The following is a 12,955-nucleotide window of genomic DNA, read 5'->3' as shown; positions in this document are numbered from 1 at the left end:
GCACAACCTCCAATTGGATGTTTCAAAAGTTGCAAGCATAGGTTGCTTTACAGAGGAAGGTTTTCTTATAATCTTTAGGTGTACGACCAACTTAACACACAAACCCCACAGGTTAAGGTGTCCTTAAGGCATGAGTATCAAACAGTCATTGCCAAAATCAGGTAAAATCAGATTGTCCATTTCCAGAAAGCAGACCCGCACAATGCACTGTATGGTGGAGACAGAGAGGGCCAGCATAGCACAGGCATTTCCACAACTACCTATAAGTAAAACCTTAAGCTGGCCACACACTAGACCAACTTACATCCAACCATCCAACTAATTGATTGGTTGGAATGAAAATCTGGTAAGGGATGAAAGCAAATGACAATCAGCAATTTGCTCCCAAACGCCGGAAAATGGACTAAAAACTGTTGTTTGAACAAATTGTTTTGATCAAACATTTAACAAACTTGTCTGAACGACCATTTTCATCTGTTTTCTGGCATTTACTAGCAATTTACTAGCATTTGCTGATCATCAATTACTCCCATACGCTACCAGATTTTCATTCCAACCAATCAACAAGTTGGCTGGTTGGATATAAGTTGGTCTAGTGTGTGGCCAGCTTAAGGCTAGTCTCACACTTGCCGTTTTTTTGCCGGGTGTGAAAAACAGATAACAGGGAAGCAGTGGGATCCTTTCAGGCGGGCCGGGCACGGCACAGTGGCCGTGTAACAGCCGGGAGTATCCACTGTGCAGGACGGCTGCTGTGCCCGTGCCGTCCCTGCATGCCAGTGGTGTAAAGGAAGCAATGTTTCCTTTCACACACACTGGCTTATGCCGGCTGGGCTTGTGCAGCAGCAGCAGATGCGCATGATGCCCAATAAATTTAAAAAAGCAACACACATTAAAAGCGGCTCAAAGCCGCTGCTTGTGAAAGGCACTGACTGCCTGGAAAAACCTGGCCGCCTACAGCCAGGTTCTTGCCCAGCCGGCCAAAACCGACAAGCGTGTAACTGGCCTAAGGGAGATAAGTTACTGAGACATGCAGCCTCACTACGTTACCCAGAAACTGCAGCACTCAACGCTACACAAATAACAATAGTATAAATACACGATTTAATGTAGATTTTAACCAATACTTAATGTACTTTTATGATGTGGAACAAAGTAGAAATCTCCTTCCAGCTATCTTTAACTTTGGCTACAGGTGCTGTTCATCATCATCAAGATTTCATGTAGATTTCTTACAGGATGTGTTTGCAATAGTCAAATCCTCAAAGAGATTCACTTAGTGGTAGGTAGTGTGCCAGAGCAGACTTATTAAATGCCCCCTGAAGATGAACGACAAACAGCAGTGATGAGAACTCACAACAACATAGAACACTGCCTGGAAAACCTTTACTCATTGGGAATCCCAGCAGCACACATTGGATTATCAGCTATTAGCTCTATCACAGCATTAATATGTGCCGATTCAAGGATTAAGCACTTGACAGCGAGTAATCTCCATTGTGTGTAGTCCTAGCACAGTGCGAGAATTTTTGTGGCCTGTCTAAAGGAGAGAAAATAAAAAACAGTACCTGTTGTAGAACTACGTCCACTAATATGGTAAACTATATGTGTAGAAAGCTGGTTCCCTCTAATTAAAAATAAGAAAACATTCAAACAAGAATCTAAGGGAACGTAGGTGCACAAAAAAGCTTTTATATCTGCAGTCAGTCTCATGCCCCCAGTTGCACTAACTGGATAGAACAGATGAGTTTAGTCATTACATGTCTCTAACCATGTACATGCCTAACCGCAACCTCCAACACATTTGAATCTGATGTCAGCAGTATAGAGAAAAGGTGACCCTTTGTGGACCTTTTCCCTTGTATAACATGGATTTTATAAACACTAATGAAGAAATATGACAAACATTCCCAGCTTGACATGCTTTATAGGTACCCTCATCAGCAAAGTATCTAAAGTTGGGTACACACCTGACAGATATATCTGCAGATGATGGTAGTTCATACATAATGAACGGCCATCATCTGCTTGTGCCCTCAAGTCCCAGCGACCGGGGGTGGGACCCGGTGGCCGGTGGGCGTGTTGGGGGCGTGTTCTGCCCCCCTCCTTGCGGCCGCCGCTGTGTGTGTGTACAGGCGATCTGCAGACATATCTATCCAACGGCTGTGCAGCACAGCTAATGCGATATGTCGGTGAACGGCGAGTTCACCGACATATTGTGGGTACACAGTGGCCGACAGGCAGCAGATACATTGGCCGATCAATTGATCGGCCAACGTAGCCATCAGTGTGTACCCAGAATAACAGTACCTGGACGTGAAGAATCTACATACAGTACATCCAGCCCCCAACTCTCCGACAGACCGAATACTATCTCTTACATTGTTAGATAAATAGATATAGATAGATAGTTTATTGTGATTGCAAAAAAACAACAAAATTACAATCCATATAATTACAAATTACCATTTTGGATTGACTGATTTAAACTGACTATGAAAGATTGAAAAGGAACTTTTCTTAAAATCTAGATGATCTAGCCTTTATACACCTGAACTGTCTTTTAGATGGAAGAGGGAATAATGTGATGGTTAGGATAATGAAAATCTTGTACAATGCTATTTCCCTTGTGATAAGAACTTGCAATCCCCCCTGGTCCTATCGCCGTACCAGACTGTAATGCAGTACTTCAACACACTTTCAACAACATAACGTTAAAACCTAGCCAAATTTTCCTTAGTTAAATTTGCAAAGCGCAGTTTCCATAAAAAGAATAGGCGCTGTTGTGCCTTCTTCACCACTGATCTAATATTAGAGGTCCATATCAGATCATCGGAAATAACAGTACCCAGTAATTTCAAATCTTTCTCTCTCTCTAACACTAAATTATCAATTGTAAGGGGTAGCAACTCAGACCTACGCTGCTGTCTAAAATCTATAATTATATATATTTTTTTAAAGTTAAGAACAGAGTTGTTTCCACTCCACTTAATCAACGTAGCTACCTCATGGTGGTATGCCTCTTCATAGCTGTCCTTAATACATCCCACATCAGACGTATCATCCGCAATTTAAATAATTACATTTGTACTAGCCTGGGGAATACAGTCATGAGTAAACAAGGAAAATAAGAGTGGACCAGAACACATCCCTGTGGAGTACTAGTGCTAATTCTGATAACCGAGGACTTCAAAATTACCCATTCTTACTTGTTCTGGTCTGTTGATTAAAAAGATCCAATTACATAAAGTTACAGAAAATCCCAAATTTCGCAATTTAGTTAGCAACGTATTTGGAACAAAGGTATTAAACACCGAACTAAAGTCGACAAAAAGTACTCTGACACAAATATTAGGGTCCTCTAAATAACTAATGGTGGGTACACACCTAGCAGATATATCTGCAGATCGAATGATCTATAGATGATGGTCATTCATATACACTGAACGACCATCTTTCAGGAAGCTGCGGGTCCCGCTGGCTTGGGGCGAATCCGCCCCCTCCCAGCGGCTGCATGTGTACGGGCAGTTGACAGACCGCCCTTACACGCTTGCCGATGGACAGATATGTCTGCAGATATCTGTCCATCGGCTGTACTGCACAGCCGACGCGATATGTCTGTGAACGACGTTCACAGACTATCGTGGGTACACACTGGCTGACAGGCACCAGATATACTGTTGATCAGCCAATATATCCGTCAGTGTGTACCTAGCTTAAGAGAGGAATGAATCACAGATAAAGCATCCTCTGTACATCTAAAGACAAGTTAACAATGTATGTAAAAATCTTAACCTAAGGTGGGTACACACCTGACAGATATATCTGCAGATGATGGTCGTTCATACACACTGAACGACCATCATCTGCATGCTGCAGCGGGTCGGGCCGGACTGGGGGCGGATAGGGGGCGTGGCTTAATCACGGAACGTGTGGCCACTCCCCCTCCGAAAGCCATTTGCGACATGGCGCTGCACACTGGGGAGGGGGGCGCTGTGTGCCCCTCAGCCATGCACACAACCAATAGGGGGCACGATCAGCGTGATCGCTCCCCCCTTTTGGCAAAGGAGACTGCCTCGGACAGTCTCCCAGTGCAGCCCAGCACACAGCAGCATGTGCTGGGCTGCTGTGCATGGGGAGCTGTGCTGGACCCGGGTAAGTAGTACCCACTCGCGGCTCCCCCCTCCCCTCTCGGCACCCCTGTGTACGGGCGACAGATATGTCTGCAGACATATCTGTTCATTAGCTGTGCAGCACAGCCAATGCGATAGGTCTGAACGACGTTGTTCACAGACATATCGTCTGTACACACTGGCCGACGGGAGCATGATATATTGGCCGATCAATTGATCGGCCTATATATCGGCCAGTGTGTACCCAGCAGAACTCACTAGCACATCCTTTCAAAATTTTCTGAGGAATCATTAAATTAACCAATTTAAAAAATAAATCATAAAATGAACAATGTTTTTAATGTTTTACACGTCTAAATCTAGGTCAATAGGTGCACCATATCCAGGACAAATCTATAACCGCCCATGTGTACAAGTCAGAATAGGGAAAAGTGAGACGAAAAATTCTAAAGCAGAAAGGAAAAATACAAAAAGTAGAACGAAACCGTTCACTTTTCCTAAACTTAAAATGACCCAGAACACCAACCGCCAGACCGATAGGTATAAAGTGTAATCAGAACTGCTATATGAGCCAAACGGAGGCTACGAGGTGTTGCTATTAGATACAGAGACTGATTATATAATTTACTGTAAATTATAGCAAGTAAATTTTAACACCATTCCCCTTTGGCATCCACACACCGCTGCATTCTTATTTTACATTGGTCTAAGCCGTGCCGCAGCTCATTATCTGTCAGCTGTCTCAACAGCTCTGTCGTTTTGTTATTTACCTCAGCAACTGATGCAAAACAGGTTCCCTCGAGTACAGATTTGACTTAAGGGAAAAGAAAGCGGTCACACAATGCTATGTCTGGCGAGTATGAGAACTCCAATCTCTTTCTCGGCCAAAAACTGCTTTACAGAGATAGGTATGTAGGCTGGTGCGTTGTCCTGATGAAGGCGGAAACAATTTTTCCACAATTCTGGCCTCTTTCTTTTTATTTCCCACAAAGTTGCTAGAACATTTTTTAAGTAATATTGATTCACTGTTGCCTTCTGTTACCCAGTCTTCCAAAATATCACCCTTGATATCAAAGAAAACAAAACTTTGTATTTGCTTTGATGGGCATTTTTGATGATGGTGGTGTTTTCCAGTGCATGGACTGACGTTTTGTCTTAGAATTGTACTGGAAGATCTAGGTTTCATTACAGGTAATAACTATCTAAAAAATGCGAAACCACTTGAAGTTGTTCCAAAAGATCTGTACAAATTTGCTTTCGATTTTCTTTTTGCTCGGCAGTAAGAAGCCTAGGAACCATCTTGGCACAAACTTTTGTCATGTTAAGATCTTGATGCTAAAATTTCCCTAACACTTTCTTCGTCGATGTTCACCATTTCTGCCATCATTCAGATGCTCGAATCAATTCGAACATTTTCTAAAAATGTGTTTTCCACATTTTCATTTGTTTTTGATGTGCAAGGCCTTTCCGGGATGTTCATCATCTTCGACATCTTCACAACAGTCACTAAATCTTTAGTGCCACTCAAACACACGTGCATGTGACATACAATCCGCTCCGTAAGCATCAGTTAGCATACGGAAAAATTCAGTTGGCATTTTGTTCAATTTAACTAAAAATTTTTAAGTTAACATGTTGATCTACTTTTGAACTAAGCATTTTCACGAAAAAAACACAACTTATTCGAACACTGTGTGATGGTAAAACTATCTGTGCGGGAGGGGTGAAACTCGCAAAACCATTTGGGATAGTCCAAGGTCAATGTTCCCCCACTCCCTTTTAACTCATTTTATTATTTTATTTATTAACAGTTTCTTATATAGCGCAGCAAATTCCGTTGCGCTTTACAATTTGAATCAACATTAACATTTTACCGGGTTGTAAAAGACATACATACATGACATATGTAAGACACATACATAAGGGTAAGAGGGCTCTGCTCATAAGCTTACAATCTGTAGGGAAATAGGTGTTGATACACAAGGACAGGTGACGCAGTATGGTTTATTTTTTAAAAGTACAGTTTGATTATTTAATAGCCACACCTCATATGTGGATCAGCATTAGGGAGAGGATCTTCTGTTTAAAGACTGGAAGTTCATGTGTATTGATGTTTAGAGAAGCCCATCTAATAAGAGGCATAGGATTTCAAATTAAGGGCGATAAGTCAAGTCTGCGGCTGAAAGTAATGAGACAAGGAGTAGGTAGATAATGGTCACATCCCACTTGGTTGCGAGCTCTAGTGAGCAGAGATGATCAACTATTACTGCATGTTCACTTTGACCCCCTAATGTAAAGGGCTGTGAAAGACGTCAAGGGGATTACATTATAATCTTATTATATGGTTGTTCAACATGACCACCAACAGGATCAATGAGCAATTTGGTCATGTGAGCGTAAACATGTTGGTAAGCTGGTTATTCTGGGGCCTCACTGAAGTACCGCAAGGACTCCTGTTTGTGTCTGGGTCAGATATTAAACCTCACACAAGCCAAAAGGCAGTAAGTATAAGAACATACAGAGTATAATGGTTTGTGAATTTAATTTAACTTTATGACGCATGTTCTAATCTTGTGTTTACCATACAGATCTCTTACTATATAAGGGATACAGTAGCGTAATATATAGAATACATGGCCTGTACGGATATCTTCCCTTATAAATATTCTGTGGGTGATGAGTCATGATAAATGCTGAATATGTATTACTAACCTAATAATGATACTTTGAGCTGCCTGTTAGTTTGGTGTCACACTGTAGTGAGTGCTTTTCCAGTCTTGGCTTTATTTTCATAATACTTTATTGCAGCTGGAAAAGTGCAAAGCTTTTAAATCTCACATTTTATAATGAGCACTTAATACACTGTGTGGCAGGGTCTGCTGAATATAGGTTTTTCAATAAGAGAACATTTTTCTTGCATTTGTCCTAAAACGTCGATACAGTACCATCATTTTTCAATATGAAGCGGAATGTGCCTGTGTGCCCTATACAAATAAATTACTCCTACTTTCCAAAACTGTCCACTTGTAACAAATGTTAAACATATAAAAGATCATGTTAATGGGGAGAGTTGGAAAACTCCTTGGTTGTGTTCACTTCCCTGGGAGCAACACCATTTGTTCAGTAGAGCAATGTTCCAGGACCCCTGCTGGATAGCATCTGTAAGAAGGCAAGGACCACAGGATTAAGGACTCCAAAAGCACAGACCAAAAATAGTTAAACCTTGCTAGGGAGAGTACAACGAGCATCCAAACGGGATATGGCTTACACTTCCACCTGTCATTCTGGATCATTGTGTTGAATTCTGACAGAGTATATGGGCAGAACAGTTTGCATGCCGCCCAGACATCTTCCGATCGACCAATTCTAACTTTCAAAACTTAAAATCGCAAAACTGTGCCAATAAAAGTGTACCTGCTACCTACACAGTGTCGATCAATCAATAGTGAATTAATGTTTGGCATTTATTACAGTAACATTTAGAAGTGCCTCAGTAATGACGCTGGTTCCTAGCGAATGGGAAGGCTGCTTTCTCCTGACTGTGGTTCCAGTTCTTACATTTCTTCCTCTACTGTGAGTGTAGTAATGATGTGCAATTTTTTTATGTTCTAACTGTGTAGGTATGCCCGCAGGCACCCCTGATTCAGAAGACATCTGAACATTAGGTCTATAATGCTTTACATCGGAGCTATATATTTTGCTTTCTCCATTCTCTGAACTATCTCACAGACCGTGTGCATAGCTTAAGTGGAGGAGAATGTGAAAATATTTTTGTGCATCTATTAATCCACCAATTTCATAGTGTCTGACATTAATGATGCTGGGTGGGAATAGTGATATTGTAAATTTCTATTCCTAACACTTCTAGGCTACCATGTTGCAAATGTGAAGTTCCTGGGTTTAAAAGAATTCACACAGTATTTTGCCTTCCCTACCTTTCACACAAACAATAGGGAAGTGCCATCTGAGCGGCCTTTACCCTGAGGTAGAAGAAAATCATGTTAAGTGTGTGAGCATTTTATTTATCATGTGATTATAAAATTGATTATCGTAGATTACACTTGCAAGAGGCACTACTGCTTAGAGTTCATTCCACTATCGATTATGCATTCATGCAGCGGTACTTATTACGTGCTGTACAGTGTTAAACTGTGAGATGTGTGAAAACAGACACAGCCTGTAATCCACTCACTCTAATACAGTAACTGCAGTTTCTTTACTGACCTCCCATAGCTTCTATATAGGCCTAAATAATAGACATGAATCAGGATGATGAAATCTAAAACAAAACAAAAAAAAAAAATCGCATTCACTTTTATTGATTTTAAGAAGTGTATTTTTCCGGAGTTAATGGAAAACATTTTTCAATTCGCACTATGCATCTGCCTACAGTACATGAAACATGTAATGTGATGTATAAATGCTAGTTGGTATAAGATCTTAAAGACCAATCTGTGCAGTACTCCCCCAAAACTGGTAACTGAAAAAGGTTAGGAATCTAATACTATAGCCAACATGGTCATTTAGACACAAATTGATATGTATATGATATTCCCAAAATAGACAGCAATACATCAGATGTGGCTCAGATGCCAATTGGGACTTCAGGGGAAAACAAAATGGTTGGGCAATAACTGTGATCTGAGCACCAATCGTGTGCTAGAGAATACCACTGTTCACCTTGAATACTAACATTGAGAGGTCACTGAACACACAATACATTGGAGTATATTTATCACAATCTGCATTTTTAATGCAGATGTGAAATATTTTTCACCCAAATTCGTAATGTGAAAATTAATATAATCACGCTAATTTCCTAAAAACCTCATGCCAGTAGACGGGTTCAGATAAGAGTCCATCCTGGCAAAGAGCTAGAAACAGTGTTTTACTCCTGCAACCTGGTTCATGTTCCTGGTAGTCAATGTGCCAATCGCGGGTATCAGCCAGTGCATGCATCACCAGGGACCAACAGGGGGCGCCAGAAGATTCCTCTCTAAAAGATTTTGCTCAATAGCAGCCCATAGGCTACTGAAGATGGCGTTACCTATCGGTGCCAGGATGCGCAAAAACCTGGCAGCACAGCAATACCCCTAGGAACCTATGAGGGCTGCACTTTCAGATGATAATCGTGAGACTGCCTCAGATATCTGCATTGATCCCTCCATAGTAGTCTGAAGGGTCCTTAATATTTGTTGTTTTCTGGTAATATCCCACAAATATTTAATGATAAATAAACCCCTTTGTGTCTACCAGCAGGGTCATGCACTGCTTAATGGGGCTCATAACATATTACTTAATAGTTTATGAAATTGCTATAGTGTTTCATGCTTTGGGTGTTCGCATCAGCACCTTGAAATGGAACAACAGTACTAAACACAAATAAGTTAGCAGTTTAAAGGTGCATACACACACAACGATTTTTTGAACGAAGATCGATAATGATATCATTTATCGTTCAAAAAATTGTTCACTTTCTGAGTTAAAAAGATGAACGATTCTCATTCATGCGCGTTCACGTTTGTAGTTTAATCGGACTGACCAACTCAACGATTTTCAGTAAGGGAATATGCAAAAATCGTTTGTAGTTCAAAAATATCGTTCATTACATTTAGTAAACGATTTTCGTTGATTTTTCCCTTGAAAAAATGAACTAAAATCGTATACTAAAATCGTTGTGTGTGTATGCAGCTTAACTCTCTATTGTGCTTCCAAACAGAGTTGAGTTCTAAATCCCACGATTACAGTTTAAGTATAAGCATAGTTTTCCAGAACCCACAAATTACCAGTAAAAGAAAATGTGTGATCGCACCAGTTTAGCACCACAAACTGCTGAGACCCACAAATGACTAGAAGTAGATGACTGGAATCACACGGCTATAAAACAGGGCACATACTGCTGTGCACATTTTCCAGGTGGTTGGTGTTTATTGAAAATCACAATATGGCAATTTCACAGCTTTCAGATACTGCAATAGAGGTTTTACTACTAACGGGCTCCCTCAGCAGACCGCAACCAGTACAGCACACAGCTCTCCCGTCAGCCAGTCATAATTACATATGGGAGTAGGTTTCAGTTTTGCCCAATTATTAAACCTTACAAAACACACATTTTATTCTTCGCTTACCTTAAAAGATTAATAAAAAAATTAGCTCAATTTAAATTTTATAAGCCATATGATTGTTGCCCTTCTAGAGCAATAAATCACATTTATTCATGAGCTGGCATGACACAAATCAATAATAATACGGCAACGCAGATATTCATCCAATTACAAAATATAGCCATCTACATTTCACCTCTCTGCATCATCCACCTAATACAAATGACAAGCTTTTCTGAATTAAATAGAAGTCACAGTTCATCCCTAAACATAACATGAGATTCAGCATCTATCACAGCAGCTCTTTTCAGGGTGATTTTGTACTACGTAGCCACACAACGTGATTCATACCCTCTTTGCCAACATATATAATGTAGGGTACAATGCCCAGCACACACATTACGTACATATTATATACTGTTATTTTATTTTATTTTTGGTATATGTGAGTGTTTGTGGCAAAGATGGTCAGTGGAATATTAACAAAAGCACACAAACTAAATGAAATTATCACAAAGCGTGACCATATAATATCTGCTTTAACCTACTATTCCAACTCCCATGTGCATAATGGCAGAATATGAGATGTATACATCAAAAGGAGAAAATGAAAGAGTCAGGAACTGACATACATCTAGACAGGGCAGACAGCTGATCAGTCCAATGCCAGACTAATTTGAGCAGCAATGCCAGCCCCAGCTGGGCAAGAATGAGCCCAGAATATCAGATGTGAGCAGGAACACACAAGGGGAAGTAAAGCACTGCAAGCAGTTTATGCAAGGAAGGAGCACAGACAAACCACTGTACAGCACTACAAAAGAGCATTTAATAATTAGCAAAACTGTTCATGCAGGCATTAATCATATAACACACTAGATAATGCCCAAAATTCAACACATGGCAATATGAATATCACATCCATGTGTCTGTTCCCACAGAGCACCGGATATCATACCTCCCCCTAAGGTAGGGACCACTGTCTACATGCACTAAATTCATATTTGGTCTTCTTACTTAACTTGCAGAGCAATTAATTTCACAAGGATACTTGTAGTGATCATGATTACTGATCACATGTTCATCCTCTATAGGTGTTTGGTGGGTGCGGTGTATCCGGTCACACACTGCCCACAGGTGTAAATATTCTGAACCCAACAAATCCCATTCACATGGCTGAAAATTTACTAGAATTTAATGCAAACAGATTTTGGGCACTGGTTTGGCAATAAATCTAGCACAGCCCAAAAGTGACTTTTGCTTTTGAGGCTCAGTCAAAATTTACTACTCAAGCAGTTTTAGTCAGACCTTGTAACAACGCATATCTATATACTATACATGTTGTTTCATTTTCACCTACAGTAAATATACTGTTACAGAGCTACATCAAAATAGTATAATTAGTATACATCAGACACACTGATCTATATCTATATATATATATATATATATATATATATATATATAGATCAGTATGTCTGATGTATACTAATTATACTATTGCGATAGATATACACACACACACATACATGTGCATAGTTTTTATATATATATATATATATATATATATATATATATATGAGAGAGAGAGAGAGAGAGAGAGAGAGAGAGAGAGAGAGAGAATGAATATGAATGAATTTCAGGTAATGGACAGCCGTAATATCGCCTGGCCAACGTGGAGAGACACTTACTGCTGTAGAGTGTATCTATCCAGGAGAGACGAGGCATCCCTTGGTGGCTCACAGGCTCCATGGTGTCAGACTCAGGAGGTCCTTCAGATCCCAACCTGCATCTCAGCAGAGACTAGTGACCCTGGGGAAGATGTTCAGGCCAGGACGGCAGCTGCCTGGGAAAGTAAGCATGTCATCTCTCAGACAGGGAGCAAAAGGTAGAGCGCAGAGGATAAACACTGCAGGGGACAGGCCAAAGCTTTGCAGAGGAAAGGAGTACAGTAAATGAAAAAACACAGGAGAGAGGAAAGCAGGGGGAGGGAAGCATCAAGCAGCAGATAACAGATTCTAAGCAGAAAACACATAATCCCAGTACCAGGGATGCTAAAAGATCCAAATTCATACATGAATGGAGCTTCTATCTTCAGGGAGGGAAAAGGCTGCTGCTTTGTGTCCCTGAAGTTCTCGCTATGTGTTTACACTGAGGAGTGAAAGCAGATGAAGGGGAGGGGGCTGCCTTAGGTACAAAGGGAGAAAGGGAGGGGGTTGGAAGGGAAGCTCTGTCCTGAACCTGACAGATGGGCGGATGGTTTTCCCCTTGGATGTCAATGGTAATTTGCTGTGTCCTTAGACAGAGCCTGTGCTCCCTTCAGGCACCTGCTGTGGACCTCATCACCCACCATCTCTCCAGCTCCCTCACTTCATCTCAATGCACATTACATTAATGCTGCTCACCCAGGTCTTCATTAGCATAAGCAGAAACACTATCCAGAGACTGAAAATCCCCACGTCCAAACTCTACTTTGTTATCTGCCTGCCTCTCTGGGAAAACCGCTGATATTAAATGTGAGAGGGTCTCCATGGCAGCAATGCAAAGCAATGAGACTTATCTGAGCAAGACCACCTGCTTGCAGAGATTGCAGTCAGTAACACTCATGAATGAGAGATAGCACACAGACTGCTGGTGCACACTTCCCTCTTAAACGCAGTTGGAAGCTGCAAGTGTGTTAACTAAATTTGCCAGTGTCCATGCCAGCAGTTTTGTTTGCCGTAA

The 12,955-nt window shown here is 40.9% G+C and overlaps 1 protein-coding gene across 2 annotated transcripts in view; it reads right to left on the bottom strand.

The window, feature by feature from the left end:
- The window catches only part of ABR (ABR activator of RhoGEF and GTPase), a 444,215-nt gene that overhangs the window by 337,957 nt on the left and 93,303 nt on the right, over positions 1–12,955 (bottom strand). Inside the window, exons 1-2 of one of the 2 annotated variants that reach the window (XM_088477780.1) lie at positions 12,307–12,370; positions 11,923–12,077 (exon numbers count right to left, since the gene is read on the bottom strand). The exons of the other annotated variant lie outside the window; for it this stretch is intronic. Of the exons in view, the coding sequence (XP_088333906.1) occupies positions 11,923–11,983 (61 nt within the window). The 5' untranslated portion in view covers positions 11,984–12,077; positions 12,307–12,370. Of the gene's footprint in view, positions 1–11,922; positions 12,078–12,306; positions 12,371–12,955 lie in introns of those variants that run through there. 2 annotated transcript variants of the gene reach the window in all.

The sequence above is a fragment of the Taudactylus pleione genome, unplaced genomic scaffold (genome assembly GCF_031769625.1).
Source record: "Taudactylus pleione unplaced genomic scaffold, aTauple2 ptg000203l, whole genome shotgun sequence".
Classification (NCBI taxonomy): Eukaryota; Metazoa; Chordata; class Amphibia; order Anura; family Myobatrachidae; genus Taudactylus; species Taudactylus pleione.
The sequence above is the reverse complement of the archived record's forward strand: the minus strand, read 5'-3'. Positions and strand labels throughout refer to the sequence as shown.